Source organism: Culex pipiens, chromosome 1, assembly GCF_016801865.2.
Source record: "Culex pipiens pallens isolate TS chromosome 1, TS_CPP_V2, whole genome shotgun sequence".
In the NCBI taxonomy this organism is placed as follows: domain Eukaryota; kingdom Metazoa; phylum Arthropoda; class Insecta; order Diptera; family Culicidae; genus Culex; species Culex pipiens.
In genome coordinates this window covers 127,710,435-127,727,451 of record NC_068937.1, presented here as the reverse complement: position 1 = coordinate 127,727,451, position 17,017 = coordinate 127,710,435, and the positions used below count along the sequence as shown (strand labels likewise).

General features: G+C 32.6%; 1 protein-coding gene across 2 annotated transcripts in view; it reads left to right on the top strand.

The window, feature by feature from the left end:
- The window catches only part of LOC120423326 (cadherin-89D), a 60,317-nt gene that overhangs the window by 26,719 nt on the left and 16,581 nt on the right, over positions 1–17,017 (top strand). For both annotated transcript variants that reach the window (XM_039587087.2, XM_039587088.2), the window contains exons 2-5: positions 6,015–6,328; positions 11,897–12,346; positions 12,411–12,664; positions 12,719–17,017. In XM_039587087.2, the coding sequence (XP_039443021.1) occupies positions 6,015–6,328; positions 11,897–12,346; positions 12,411–12,664; positions 12,719–17,017 (5,317 nt within the window). The remainder of the gene's footprint in view (positions 1–6,014; positions 6,329–11,896; positions 12,347–12,410; positions 12,665–12,718) is intronic.

The window sequence follows — 17,017 nt, the reverse complement described above, 5'->3', positions numbered from 1 at the left end:
TCGCTTTGAGACATCATTTTAGCGCAAAATTAATTATTTTGTCAAAATTGGTCAAAATTTTCCCATAGTTTCAGAGGAATTTGATAAAATACTGTAATACCAAAATAATACCAAAATGTGGTGTTCGACCATTGACAAATTCTGCAATTTTGCAATATCAAAACAATACCTTAAATTGGTATGATACCACATTTTGCTCTTGCATAATCCTCAAGACAAATTTTAAAGGGTCCAGGAATACCAAAATTTGGTATTGATACCAGAGAAAGGTATTATTACGCATTTCCCTTGTTATTTACCCATGCTCGGGCCCATACAAGTCTCCATACAATTTTGGCAGCTGTCCATACAAAAATGGTATGTAAATATTCAAACAGCTGTAACTTTTGAGTGAATTTTTCTATCAATTTGGTGTCTTCGGCAAAGTTGTAGGTATTGTTGAGGACTTTTGAGAAAAAAATAGGTACACGGAAAAAAATTGAGGATTTTTTATCAACTTTTTTTTTACTAAAACTTAATTTCCCAAAATATGTATTTTTTGATTTTCGAGATTTTTTGATATGTTTTAGGGGACAAAAATCCGCAACTTTTGAGCCATAGAGAAACATGGTCAAAAAATCTGCCGCCGAGTTATGAATTTTTGAAAAAATAGTGATTTTTGGAAAAAATCGAAGTTTCATGCAAAAACAAGTTTGACATTATTTTTTAATGCAAAATTGAATTTGCAATCGAAAAGTACTTTACATATTTTTTGATAAAGGGCTCCGTTTTCTAGATATAGCCACCGAAAGTTTGATTTTAGCGAAATATTTGCAGTTTTTCAATTTTTAAAAATAGTGACCATGAGTGAAAAGTTTTTGAAAAGTTCAGAAAATTTGCTATAAAATTGTCTAAGAGACATTGAAGATTGGACCTCTGGTTGCTGAGATACAGCGGCTTAAAGAAAAAGAAACACGAAAATTGAAGTTTTCTAAGTCTCACCCAAACAGCCCACCATTTTCTAATGACGATATCTCAGCAATTAATGGTCCGATTTTCAATGTTAATACATGAAACAATCGTGAAATTTTCCGATCTCTTCGAAAAAAATATTTTGAAAATTTTAAAATCAAGAGTAACATTTTAAAAGGGCAAAAAAAAAAATTTTCATAATATTTTTTTTCGAAAAGATCGGAAAATTTCACGAATGTTTCATATATTAACATTGAAAATCGGACCATTAGTTGTTGAGATATCGTTATTTTTTTTTCTTCTTAACTTATTTTTATTAGGTCCTTTTAGGTGCTGTGACCAGGTTGGGACCGAGGATCAGTATAACAATATATAATAACAAAAAAAAAAACTCCTTAAATTCCATACTTGGAGATCATGTAACTGACGAGGGTTACTTGGTCCAAGCGGGTCTTGCAGGACTTGAACCTGCCGATGTTCTCGGAGAAAATCCCCCACAGCTCAGCCGAACTGTAGAGCACCTCCCCGGCTTCCTTCTCCGTGGCTCCACCGTCTCGGGGGCCACCTTGGCTGCTTCCTGCGGGACGAGGGCGATCCTTGGATTTTCCGTCCGGAACTGCGCCCGGCAGCGGAGGAAACTCCGCCGGCGTAAACGCCGGAATTGCTGGACTCTGCTTCTCCGCCTTCCTTGCCGGCGGTTTCGGTTTCGACGCCTGCGCCTCCGGATGAAGTCCGCACGCTTAGGGCAGCTGCGGTCCGTGGCTTCGTGGGCTCCAGAGCAGTTGGCACACCGCTTCGGCTCGGCTTCTTGGACTTTGCACTCGTCCGTCTTGTGGGGACCCCCACAGTTGTTGCACCTGCCTTTCAGGTGACAGTTCCTGGTTCCATGACCCAGCTGAAAGCAGTTCCTGCACTGGGTCACGTTCGGCCGCTTGTTCCGGTAGGCCTCCCACCGGATGATAGTGTTTGCCACAACTTTCATTGCAGAGAGCTTCTTCAGATTGGTGTATCCCTTGGGGAAGACCACAATGTACGGAGTTTCGTCCACGGTGGACTTTTCCTTCCGCTTGATGATATGCACCTCCAGCGCGTCCAGCTTGAGATCCCTCTTCAGAAGGTACTTGACCTCGTCCGGTTTCAGTTCATCAGGAAAACCACGAAGAACCACCCGATGATTTCGTTCGTTCGCAATCTTCAATGTTTCTTAGACAATTTTATAGCAAATTTTCTGAACTTTTCAAAAAATATATTTTTAGAAATGGTCACTCATGGTCACTATTTTTAAAAATTGAAAAACTGCAAATATTTCGCTAAAATCAAACTTTCGGTGGCTATATCTAGAAAACGGAGCCCTTTATCAAAAAATATGTAAAGTACTTACACTTTTTTTTTATAATATTAAAATTATGCTTTGATTCGAAAAATGCTTATGCTACTCATTAACAATTAATCTTTTAAAAACTGAAAACAGCTATCAAAGAGTGAAAAGTGCTAAACATGAGATCTCTCACATTCCGTACTCGAGCAAATTTAGCACAAATCTCCGTACTAAATCCCTTTACCGCACACGTGTGCTGTGCTCTCCCCGAAATAGTTTAGTGGAAAGCGCGATCCCACCAATGTGGGTCGCCCCAAATCGAGATCCCAAATCTACTGATTGAAATGAAGCTGCACGTGATTACGGGCATGAGTAGCTTTGGTAAAACGTAATTAAAATTTCGTGAAATTCCCGCAAGAAATCAACGTCAATGCAGTTCAGTGGCCGGAGTTTTTCAGTTAAGGTGAAATGGCACCTACTGCAGTAGGCCGTGCCGCCGCCCGTTTAATTATTGTTATCAAGGTGATTTATTGGTGAGGTGGGATAGTTTTTTTGTGTTTGAACCGATCGATCGATTGATTGTTACACTTTTTTTGATGATAATTAGTGGGTTTCATGACGGCAGTTGAGCAAAGAAAAGGCGAATTTTACATAATTGGGAGTGGCATCTTATTTGCTTTTGCTTCTTTAAATTTTAAAATACAAAGATTAATTATCAAATGCAAACTTCAATGGTTCACCTTAACCTGCCGGTAAGTCGCCGGCAGTGCGGAAAATTCGCACTGCCTGCTTGGATCTGACGTAACCGCGGCGTTTCCCGGTGACTTGATGAGGAGGCAGCCCGCGGCAAACATTAAATGCAAAAGCGCGCAAAAAAAAAAAAGCAAAATTATTAACTGAACAAAGTGAAATGGTTAAGCTCGGCTAAATTACCCTCTCGCGGGAGGGGCCCAAAACAGCAAACTCAAACTTCACCGAGGCTCTGTAAACATAAACATGTGTTCGGGGTGGTAGTTAATCAAAAACCGGAGCCGAAATCCATCCTCCACGGGGCCATTACTTACTCGTTTTGGGGAGGGAAACAAACGACCCCGAGGTCGATAAGATCTTTTTGAAAGCTTTCTCCGCAGATTAGTGATTTTGACGTCTTGACAGAGCTCTTAAACAGTACGTTAAAGCGGAGGGAAAGAAGGCTTAACAGCTTGGAACTGTCACTGGGAATTCCGAACCGGAATCCGTTAGAGTCCCAGAAAGTTCCCTTGGGGGACGACCTTAACCCGGTTGGCAAAAAGTTGTCATAACAAAAACAAGGCAACCCGGTGGTAACTTTTGTTTTCCCGGTATCACGATGGGAACGCTGTCGGCACTGCTCAAAGCCTTAAATCCAAGGTTGGAGCGGTTGAGAACGTAGCAGGTTGTCAAAATAGTCATCCATTGGGTACTAAAGCCCTGTGTCAATTTTTATGTACAACGGTAAAAAACACGATTTAAAACCTTTTTCTGATAACTTTTTTTCATTTTAATGCAAAAAAAAAGTTTGACAAGACAACATTTTTTCGATGGATCAACTATGGTCCCCTTGGCTTTCTGTCAAGAAGGACCGCGAGGTTAATTTTTCAAAATTGATTTAAAAATCCATTTTAAACTCTTTCTGGTCGTACAAAGGGTCATTGTACTCGGAAAAATAAGCTTTAATAAGCTGTAAACAATAATATCAGCAATCTAAGTTTCAATTCAAACCGCTCAGATTTCTTAAAAATATGTAAACATTGATTACATTTGAGTTAATTTCAGTCAGATTTTTTTTTTGTAAATTGTTCGTAATTCTCTCAAACCAATTTTTTTTTCAAATAGCTCATTTTTGAGTAAGTTCAAATTGTTGAAAATTGAATGGTTTTAAATAAGGATTTGCTTTGTTGTTCAAAAATTATTCCCGGTTTTGTTATTATTGAGTTTTCTATGATCGTTAATGCAAGTCAACATGATGCTTACCTTTGACATACTACCTTGAGCTGCCTGGACCTAGTAAAGGGGCGGGGCAAAAAATTGCAATAAAAAACAGAAGGGCAACGGGTCGAGAGTAACAGTAGGCTGCGGGGCGGAGTGTTGAAAAAGCTAAATTGTGCACAATAAACTGTTGATCTCTTGGGGCCGATGTCACTGTAGGCTGACTTTTTATAAGGGATTAATATTTAATCTAAATTTTTCGGCAAATTAAAATTTTAACTTAATAACATAATTAAAAAAAACAATTCATAAGTTATTTGCAAACATTAATCTAGCACATAGTAAATTTGAACGTGCGATTTGTTGAAACTTTTTTATTTTTCAGATTGTTTCAAAACGAAAACAAATAAAAAATATGCTGGAAAAAAGGTCCCAACCAGACAAACTGGGACAAAACGAGGTGTGGAAGGGGCTCGTGTGTGAGTGATGATGGAGATGATTATCATGATATATGATGTGATGAATGCCCCCCCCCCATCCTTCTGGTGGACTCCGAAAACGGTCACTGCCGCCAGCAAAAAGGTAGTCACAGTTAGTTGGGCGGAGGTCGACATCGAAAAAAGGTGCCTTTTGTTTCCCACTTTTTTTGTATTTGGAGATGTGGCTGGAATTTGGATTTGCGGGGTTACTTTCTTTCTTGTCGCACAGTTCGTAATTTATTTCATTGATTTTATAAAAAAAAAAATCACTCTAAACACGCTAACGTATCGCTTTTGAAGAAACTTCAATCTGAAATGTTTGGTACGGTATGTCCATGCATCCTTCCTCACCTGTAGATTCTGTGAAATTTGACCCGTGCTCAGAAGCCTCTCTGCGGCAAACACGACGCAGTAGGGCTGGCCAATTAAATTTTTGAATTACATTCTCGTTTTTTCCCGGATGTATTGCACTATAGTGACAAGATAAGTGCTTGGGCGTAATCTGAAATTCAATTAGATTTTAGATAAGATCATTTTAGATTAGAAATTTACTGAATTACTGCAACATCCATATGTCAAAATTGTTTCAGCAAAACAAAGACTTCAAACAACGCAAATCTCTCATCACTCGAACAATTACCCACTCCATTAACAACCAATCTAGAGCTTCCAGCGCTTGCTTGGATTGAAATTCCCAGAAAGCCCTCGGCAAGTCGCAGTCATCAATCGCCAGCTCAAGTTCTGATTGCTCCACATTCCAGGGCCAACTTGACCGACAACCGCGACGAAAACCACTTTGTTGTTGTTTATTTTTTTTTGCTTCCCGCGCTCCCGTCATCATCACCACGTGTTTTGTTTTTTTTTATTCTACTCCATCGAACTGATATTGAGGGGAAGTGCACCCAGCTGCACGACGACGACGACGTCGACGATTGATAAATGACTTTGGCTTAATTAATATTAATTTCATCCAGCGGCAACAGTCTGCGTTTTTCTTTTCGTTTTATCTCAAAATCCCTAAACCGATTGAGATGTTTCGATTTTGCGTCTCTCTTTAAGCTGCGCTTCCCCCCTTTTGGAAAACTGGATCATCAATTAAAGTTTTAATACGAAACTGGAACTCCGGAATCTCGTTAAATCGCCTGTCACGACTACGTCACTTTGGAACAGGTTTAAAACGCTTAGTTACAGTAGAAATGCTATGGTTTGACAGTCGGTTAAAATCGATCTATTTCGACCTAGTGCGATTGAACTGTATCGACTGTCAATAAAGAAAACATAACCTAGAAATATTTCTTTTCCCAAAAATTTCCCAATAGGTTGCAAGCTGTACTCCAAGAGCAACCTCCGAACGAAATCCGACGGAGTGCAGTTCCTCCGGTTGAAGGAGGACTTCCCCGTGGGAGGGGAGATAGTGTCCCTGTACGCGTACCCCCGGAACTCGATTCTGATTGCGCGCACCGAGAACTCCAGCGACGGGGAGTACTTTAAGCTGAAGGAGGTCAACAGCACGGTGGTGAGCGTGATTCTGAACCGCAGTCTGGACGACCTGGTCGACAGTGACGCTCCGCAAAGTATACTCAAGTTCAGTGTGTTTTGCAGCGGGAGTTCGATGGTCATGAACAAGGATAATGTAAGTAATTCTCTATTACTTTTGTTTATTATTAAATTATGAAATTTTTAAACTGTTAAATTATTAAATTATTAAATTATTAAATTATTAAATTATTAAATTATTAAATTATTAAATTATTAAATTATTAAATTATTAAATTATTAAATTATTAAATTATTAAATTATTAAATTATTAAATTATTATATTACAAATTATTAAATTATTAAATTATTAAATTATTAAATTATTAAATTATTAAATTATTAAATTATTAAATTATTAAATTATTAAATTATTAAATTATTAAATTATTAAATTATTAAATTATTAAATTATTAAATTATTAAATTATTAAATTATTAAATTATTAAATTATTAAATTATTAAATTATTAAATTATTAAATTATTAAATTATTAAATTATTAAATTATTAAATTATTAAATTATTAATTTATTAAATTATTAAATTATTAAATTATTAAATTATTAAATTATTAAATTATTAAATTATTAAATTATTAAATTATTAAATTATTAAATTTTTAAATTATTAAATTATTAAATTATTAAATTATTAAATTATTAAATTATTAAATTATTAAATTATTAAATTATTAAATTATTAAATTATTAAATTATTAAATTATTAAATTATTAAATTATTAAATTATTAAATTATTAAATTATTAAATTATTAAATTATTAAATTATTAAATTATTAAATTATTAAATTATTAAATTATTAAATTATTAAATTATTAGATTATTAAATTATTAAATTATTAAATTATTAAATTATTAAATTATTAAATTATTAAATTATTAAATTATTAAATTATTAAATTATTAAATTATTAAATTATTAAATTATTAAATTATTAAATTATTAAATTATTAAATTATTAAATTATTAAATTATTAAATTATTAAATTATTAAATTATTAAATTATTAAATTATTAAATTATTAAATTATTAAATTATTAAATTATTAAATTATTAAATTATTAAATTATTAAATTATTAAATTATTAAATTATTAAATTATTAAATTATTAAATAATTAAATAATTAAATAATTAAATTATTAAATTATTAAATTATTAAATTATTAAATTATTAAATTATTAAATTATTAAATTATTAAATTATTAAATTATTAAATTATTAAATTATTAAATTATTAAATTATTAAATTATTAAATTATTAAATTATTAAATTATTAAATTATTAAATTATTAAATTATTAAATTATTAAATTATTAAATTATTAAATTATTAAATTATTAAATTATTAAATTATTAAATTATTAAATTATTAAATTATTAAATTATTAAATTATTAAATTATTAAATTATTAAATTATTAAATTATTAAATTATTAAATTATTAAATTATTAAATTATTAAATTATTAAATTATTAAATTATTAAATTATTAAATTATTAAATTATTAAATTATTAAATTATTAAATTATTAAATTATTAAATTATTAAATTATTAAATTATTAAATTATTAAATTATTAAATTATTAAATTATTAAATTATTAAATTATTAAATTATTAAATTATTAAATTATTAAATTATTAAATTATTAAATTATTAAATTATTAAATTATTAAATTATTAAATTATTAAATTATTAAATTATTAAATTATTAAATTATTAAATTATTAAATTATTAAATTATTAAATTATTAAATTATTAAATTATTAAATTATTAAATTACTAAATTATTAAATTATTAAATTATTAAATTATTAAATTATTAAATTATTAAATTATTAAATTATTAAATCATTAAATTATTAAATTATTAAATTATTAAATTATTAAATTATTAAATTATTAAATTATTAAATTATTAAATTATTAAATTATTAAATTATTAAATTATTAAATTATTAAATTATTAAATTATTAAATTATTAAATTATTAAATTATTGAATTATTAAATTATTAAATTATTAAATTATTAAATTATTAAATTATTAAATTATTAAATTATTAAATTATTAAATTATTAAATTATTAAATTATTAAATAATTAAATAATTAAATAATTAAATAATTAAATAATTAAATTATTAAATAATTAAATTATTAAATTATTAAATTATTAAATTATTAAATTATTAAATTATTAAATTATTAAATTATTAAATTATTAAATTATTAAATTATTAAATTATTAAATTATTAAATTATTAAATTATTAAATTATTAAATTATTAAATTATTAAATTATTAAATTATTAAATTATGAAATTATTAAATTATTAAATTATTAAATTATTAAATTATTAAATTATTAAATTATTAAATTATTAAATTATTAAATTATTAAATTATTAAATTATTAAATTATTAAATTATTAAATTATTAAATTATTAAATTATTAAATTATTAAATTATTAAATTATTAAATTATTAAATTATTAAATTATTAAATTATTAAATTATTAAATTATTAAATTATTAAATTATTAAATTATTAAACTATTAAATTATTAAATTATTAAATTATTAAATTATTAAATTATTAAATTATTAAATTATTAAATTATTAAATTATTAAATTATTAAATTATTAAATTATTAAATTATTAAATTATTAAATTATTAAATTATTAAATTTTTAAATTATTAAATTATTAAATTATTAAATTATTAAATTATTAAATTATTAAATTATTAAATTATTAAATTATTAAATTATTAAATTATTAAATTATTAAATTATTAAATTATTAAATTATTAAATTATTAAATTATTAAATTATTAAATTATTAAATTATTAAATTATTAAATTATTAAATTATTAAATTATTAGATTATTAAATTATTAAATTATTAAATTATTAAATTATTAAATTATTAAATTATTAAATTATTAAATTATTAAATTATTAAATTATTAAATTATTAAATTATTAAATTATTAAATTATTAAATTATTAAATTATTAAATTATTAAATTATTAAATTATTAAATTATTAAATTATTAAATTATTAAATTATTAAATTATTAAATTATTAAATTATTAAATTATTAAATTATTAAACTATTAAATTATTAAATTATTAAATTATTAAATTATTAAATTATTAAATTATTAAATTATTAAATTATTAAATTATTAAATTATTAAATTATTAAATTATTAAATTATTAAATAATTAAATTATTAAATAATTAAATAATTAAATAATTAAATAATTAAATAATTAAATAATTAAATAATTAAATAATTAAATTATTAAATTATTAAATTATTAAATTATTAAATTATTAAATTATTAAATTATTAAATTATTAAATTATTAAATTATTAAATTATTAAATTATTAAATTATTAAATTATTAAATTATTAAATTATTAAATTATTAAATTATTAAATTATTAAATTATTAAATTATTAAATTATTAAATTATTAAATTATTAAATTATTAAATTATTAAATTATTAAATTATTAAATTATTAAATTATTAAATTATTAAATTATTAAATTATTAAATTATTAAATTATTAAATTATTAAATTATTAAATTATTAAATTATTAAATTATTAAGTTATTAAATTATTAAATTATTAAATTATTAAATTATTAAATTATTAAATTATTAAATTATTAAATTATTAAATTATTAAATTATTAAATTATTAAATTATTAAATTATTAAATTATTAAATTATTAAATTATTAAATTATTAAATTATTAAATTATTAAATTATTAAATTATTAAATTATTAAATTATTAAATTATTAAATTATTAAATTATTAAATTATTAAATTATTAAATTATTAAATTATTAAATTATTAAATTATTAAATTATTAAATTATTAAATTATTAAATTATTAAATTATTAAATTATTAAATTATTAAATTATTAAATTATTACATTATTAAATTATTGAATTATTAAATTATTAAATTATTAAATTATTAAATTATTAAATTATTAAATCATTAAATTATTAAATTATTAAATTATTAAATTATTAAATTATTAAATTATTAAATTATTAAATTATTAAATTATTAAATTATTAAATTATTAAATTATTAAATTATTAAATTATTAAATTATTAAATTATTAGATTATTAAATTATTAAATTATTAAATTATAAAATTATAAAATTATTAAATTATTAAATTATTAAATTATGAAATTATTAAATTATCAAATTATTAAATTATTAAATTATTAAATTAGTAAATTATTAAATTATTAAATTATTAAATTATTAAATTATTAAATTATTAAATTATTAAATTATTAAATTATTAAATTATTAAATTATTAAATTATTAAATTATTAAATTATTAAATTATTAAATTACTAAATTATTAAATTATTAAATTAGTAAATTATTAAATTATTAAATTATTAAATTATTAAATTATTAAATTATTAAATTATTAAATTATTAAATTATTAAATTATTAAATTATTAAATTATTGAATTATTAAATTATTAAATTATTAAATTATTAAATTATTAAATTATTAAATCATTAAATTATTAAATTATTAAATTATTAAATTATTAAATTATTAAATTATTAAATTATTAAATTATTAAATTATTAAATTATTAAATTATTAAATTATTAAATTATTAAATTATTAAATTATTAAAGTATTAAATTATTAAATTATTAAATTATTAAATTATTAAATTATTAAATTATTAAATTATTAAATTATTAAATTATTAAATTATTAAATTATTAAATTATTAAATTATTAAATTATTAAATTATTAAATTATTAAATTAGTAAATTATTAAATTATTAAATTATTAAATTATTAAATTATTAAATTATTAAATTATTAAATTATTAAATTATTAAATTATTAAATTATTAAATTATTAAATTATTAAATTATTAAATTATTAAATTATTAAATTATTAAATTATTAAATTATTAAATTATTAAATTATTAAATTATTAAATTATTAAATTATTAAATTATTAAATTATTAAATTATTAAATTATTAAATTATTAAACTATTTAATCATTAATCTATTAAATTATTAAATTATTAAATTAATGAATATTTAAATTATTCTGATGATTTTTTGGCAGTTTTGTCTACGGTTTCATTATCATTACTTTGTGCTGTATTTCATGTGCAAAATGAAACAATAAACGAAAACCGAACAAAACTAGTATGACAGGCTTCGTTGACATTTCAACTCCATCGTAACCCATGCCAAGTTCGTCCACTAGACAAATAAATAATACACTTCCATCCCATAAATAACACAAAGCTAACAAAGTCAGCCAACCAGCTAAAGCTAGAAGCAGCTGTGAAATACTTCCTCCTAAACTGATCCACTCTTGTCAGTCACTTATTTATGATCATGCTCCCCTCCACTCCCCTTCCAAACACAATGTATGTACTTCTCTTCTTTTCTCTCTCTCTTTCTCTTTGCAAACAACACCAATGTTAATCTGATTTCATTTCCCTTTCGCTCTCACCGAATGAATGATCGCAACAACTACAAACACACAATACAATGTCCGTCGCCGCCGGTCGCCGAGCAGCAGTCGTCATTTTTCACAATTACTGTTTACATTGAAGATATTAACGATAATGATCCCGAATTTATCAATCTACCGTATGCGATCACGCTGGACGAATCAACGCCAATTGAGACGGTGGTGTTTAATAGAATTAAGGCAATTGATCGTGATAAGCCAAACACGCCGAATTCCGACGTCGAGTACGCGATCGCGCCGAAGCAGATCAAAAGCGGCGACTTCCCGTTTCGTCTCGAGAGTTCCCAGCGGCCCAAGTTGATCCTGCAGCGCCCGCTGGACTACGATGCGGGTCAGCACACGATGAACGTGCTGGTGATCGCGACCGACCGTGGGAACCCACCGCGCACGGCCAACGCAACGGTGCGCGTCACGATACGCGATGTGGACGACCTGCCGCCGATCTTCACGCGGGCGGTGTACCGGACCAAGATGAAGGAGTCGTACCCGGTGACGGTGAGGAGTTTATTAGTATTGTCGCGATCACGTGATCGTAACTTCTTCTTTTTTTTTCTTCTAGGGCAAACCGATTCACGAACCGGTCTACTTTGATCCACCGATCGACGCGTTCGATCAGGACTCGCTGAATACGACGCTGATTTTTGGGATCATTGCCGGTAACGATCGGCAGCTGTTCTGGATGTCACCGGAAACGGGTACGCTGTTTCTGCAGAAGGAGATTGACCTGGAGGAGGAAAGCCTGCCGGACAACACGATCATTCTGCAGATTGAGGCACGTCAGGCGAACAATCCGACCAAGAGTGCGCTCGCGAGGTGAGTTGTAGGTTGATCGCATTTTGTCAGAATAAACCAATTATGATCCCACAGAATCGAGCTGGAGATAATCGACCTGAACGACAACCTGCCCGAGTTTGAGGTCGATCTGTACAACATATCCATCATCGAGAATCTTCCCAAGGGGTTCAGCATCCTTCAGGTAAACGCGATCGATCGCGATCAAGCGGAAAATGCCGAGTTCTACTACTACCTGGCAAACGAGGATCCGAAAGGGGCGTTCGTGATCGACCATATGAGTGGGTGGATCGTGGTCAACGATGAGACGTTTTTGGACAAGGAGACGAGAAACTCGCTAAGGATGACGGTCAACGCCATGGAACGAATCGAGCAGGTCGATCGTAGTCAGAACTACGGGACGGTTCAGGTGGAGATCACCTTGCTTGACACCAATGACAACACGCCGGAGTTTGAGAAGGGAACGTTGTACGAGTTCAAGGCGAACTGTAGCGCCGGAATGGGGAGCAAGATCGGGTCAATCCTGGCGAAAGACCCAGACGATCGAGGAAATGGTCAAGTGCAGTACCACATCAAGAACGTCCGACCCAACCTGGCGATCCCGTTCAAACTCGACCCGGACACCGGAGACATAAAGGTGTCGGAACCGCTCTCCTACGGCAAGATCGCGTTCTTCGTTGAAGCACGCGATCAACCCCAAAACCCGTCCGAATCCCGCTTCAACGTAGCGCTCGTCACCGTCGAAATCGTCTGTCAATCAATCGAGGACATCGAGTTCATCGGAGCGCCGTACGAATTCTGGGTCGGCGCTGACGCGCCAATCGGAAATTCCGTCGGTCAAATCCGAACCACGTTCGACTCCAACACGGAGGAGGAGATTTTCTTCGACCTGCTGCACTCCTACCCGGAGGGTGTTCCGTTCGCGATCGAGGAGCGATCCGGCATCGTGACGGTCATCGAGGGACTGAACAAGTTCGACCGCCGGTGCTACGAGTTTGAAACGGTTGTGTCGTACCTGCCGAACTCGGAGGGAAAGATAGCTGATCAGTTGACGCCGGAGGCGTACAACAACCTGGAGAAAATCATCGTTACGAATGTGACCATTCACGTGATCAAGAACAACTTTATGCTGCTGAGGGGTACCAACTCGACGCCGATCGAGTTCAAGGTCAAGGAGAACAAGCCGAACACGTTGATTGGGCAGTTAAAGTTCCAGGACTTTCAGGAGCAGTGCGAAGCGGACGAGAAAGGGTTGCCGCCGTTGATATCGGTTCGGGGCGATCGTAACCGTGGCGATCGTCAGGTTTTTAACTTGAACGGGAAGAATCGGACGCGATATGGGAGACGGTTCATTAGGGATGTGGGCGGGGATTTCGTCCAGCTGTACCCGCTGGTGGCATTTGACGCTATGTACGTTACGAACGGGACGAGGAAGGCAAGGAACTCCAGGTATTCGAGGACACCGACGAGTGGCGTTCAGTACTCGCTGGTGAACAGCTACGACGTGTCTGACTTGATTAAACTGACCGATGAGGGTAAGTTGATGACGGTGAAGGGGTTAGATAGGGAGAAGCAAGACATGATCAAGGTCACCATCATCGCTGAGTATTTCTACAAACACCGAACGTTCGCCGGAATCTACCAAGTGTTGATCTCGATCGAGGACGAAAACGACAACCCGCCAAAGTTCAACCAGCCGTACTATTTGGGAGTGATCGCGGAGAACTCCCCAATCGGGACGGAAATCGTACTGAACAACCCGATCATCATCACCGACCCGGATATCGGAATCAACTCCGAGTACGAGTTGGTCCTGTCGGGAGAATCGAACTCCTTCGCAGCGCAATTCTCCAACTCTACCCTCTCAAACTACAACAAAACAGTGGCGCACATCTTCAAGAACCTGCAGATCGCAAACATGGACTCGGGCGAGCTGAGCAACCGACGGGTTGACTTTCGCCAGAAGGAGGGCTTCAACGGGTCCACCCCGCACTACAACATCCTGTTCATGGGACCGAACAAGCTCGATCGCGAAGAGATTGACAGCCTGAGCTTGAAAATGATGGCGACCGACCACGACAGCCTGACGTCGGAGGTCGAGCTGAGGATCTTGATTTTGGACGTGAACGACAATCCGCCAATCTTTGACAAGATCGCGATCTTTCGCAAGAGCAAGTGCGAGATGGTGGAAAATACGAGCGATCTGGAGTTGTTCTATCTGGATGAGCTGGAGACGGAGGTGCTGCCGGAGTTTATGAACCGGGAGTCGGCGCGGATGAGCTACGGTGTTGATAGCTTGTTCGATATGGTCCAGTCGGCGCCGTACGTCGGGATGCCGCGGTTGTTTGACGGCCAGTTGGTGATGGGGAATCGATCGACGGGGGTGAGGCGGAAGGGGTACAAGCCAAAGGGGAGGTTGAGGAAAACGAGGGCGATCAGCAAGAAGCCGGGTTTGAGGTTCAGCTTGCCGGAGAACGTGGAGGTTGGCAAGGTGATCTTGAAGTTGACGGCGAGCGATGACGACTTTGACAAGAACTCGAAGGTTTATTACGAGATCGTGAACCAGGAGGACAAGCTGACGGGTAATCGGAGCAGTTACTTCCGGATCGATCGGGGCTCGGGGGAGTTGAAGGCGGTGAGGCGGTTGCCGCCGGATATGGAGGTCAAGCTGAACGTATCGGCCAAGGACATGGGCGGGTTGGCGGACGTGATTGCGCTGGAGTTTATGATCTACGACGTGAATGACAACGCGCCGGTGTTTGAGAAGCAGTGGTACACGTTTAGGGTTGAGGAGGGGAACTACCCGATCACGGGGACGCGAATTGGCCAGGTCAGGGCGACGGACGAGGATTTGGGCGTGAACGGGAACGTTTCGTATCTTCTGCTGGCGGAAGATGATCGGAAGATTCCGTTCGCCATATCGCCGCTGGATGGTACGATCAGGGTTTCCGGAGAGGTCGATCGAGAGATGGTGGCTTCGTACAGATTCAAGGTACTGGCGTCGGATAACGGAGTTGACCTGAAGCTATCGGCCATGGTGGACGTCGAGGTGATCGTGCAGGACAAAAACGACAACAGTCCGGAGTTTACCACGTATGACGATCTTCAGTTCGATCGCAACAGTGTCAAGCGGCTTCCGGTGTACGTGTCGTACATCAACGTTAACGCCAAGCCGGGCACGTTCGTGAAGCAGGTGCAAGCAAAAGACAACGACTTTGCCGAAAATGGAAACGGATTGGTGATTTTTTCGCTAAGCGGACAAAACGATCTGCTTCAGTTTTCCGTTGATCCTAAAGATGGCGTGATCACCACAGCTTCAAAGTTTGTCCCACCTTCCGGTAGGAAGAGCTACCAGCACGTCAACGTAACGGTGATAGCTTCGGACTTTGGGACACCTCCGCGGTCGAGTTCGGCTCTGCTGATCGTCAACCTGCAAGGCGATCCCGATCGATCGAGCGTCTTCGACGAAAAGATCCCCCTCTTTCCGTACAAGTACTACGAGATCGAGCTGCGTGAGAACGACCACGCTCCGCGGGTGGTGCTGAACGTCACGTTGAACAAGAAGCACTCCAAGGAGCTGTTCCGGTGGCAGATCGTCAACGATGAGTTCGGTGAACGCTTCCGCATTGACGAGCGGAACGGGTCGCTGTGGTTGCTGCAGCCGCTTGATCGCGAGGAGCGAGAACTGTACGAGATCAAGATTCGGGTTGACAAGGTCAAGAATCGGGAGAGTCGGAACGTGCCGAGTGTGCTGTACGCGCTGGAGAACCCGGTCAGGAGGAAGTCCCACAAGCTGTACGACAACGAGGTCGAGATACTGATCAAGGTCATGGATGTGAACGACAATGCGCCGATTTTTAAGGAAAACGACGGTCCGATCATTGCGGTTGTTCCGGATCGTGCGAACTACGGCTACCCGGTGTTGAAAGTTGAGGCTTACGACGAAGACTCCGGGAACAACGGGGAAATTCGCTACTCACTGCTCAACGAACCGGCTCGCCTGTTCGACGTGGACGCCCTCACGGGTCAGATTCGACTGCTGAGTTCGCTGGTGACCTTCCAGGATCGAGTGTTCGGCTTCGACGTCAAAGCGACCGATCGCGTCGGTGCCGACGACGGAAAGTCCACGATCGCGAACGTGTTTGTGTACGTGCTGAACGCCCAACAGGAGGTCTGCCTGATACTCGCGGGACCCCCGGTGGAGATCGAGAAGCAGCTGGGTATGATCACGATCAGCCTGAGTATGGCCACCGGGTACGACGTCCGGATACGGGCGCTGGAGAGCAACGACAAGGTCGAGGACGCCACCAATTTGTACCTGTACGCCATCGATCGGAGGACCAACTCGCTGGTTGAGATGGGCGAACTTCAGAG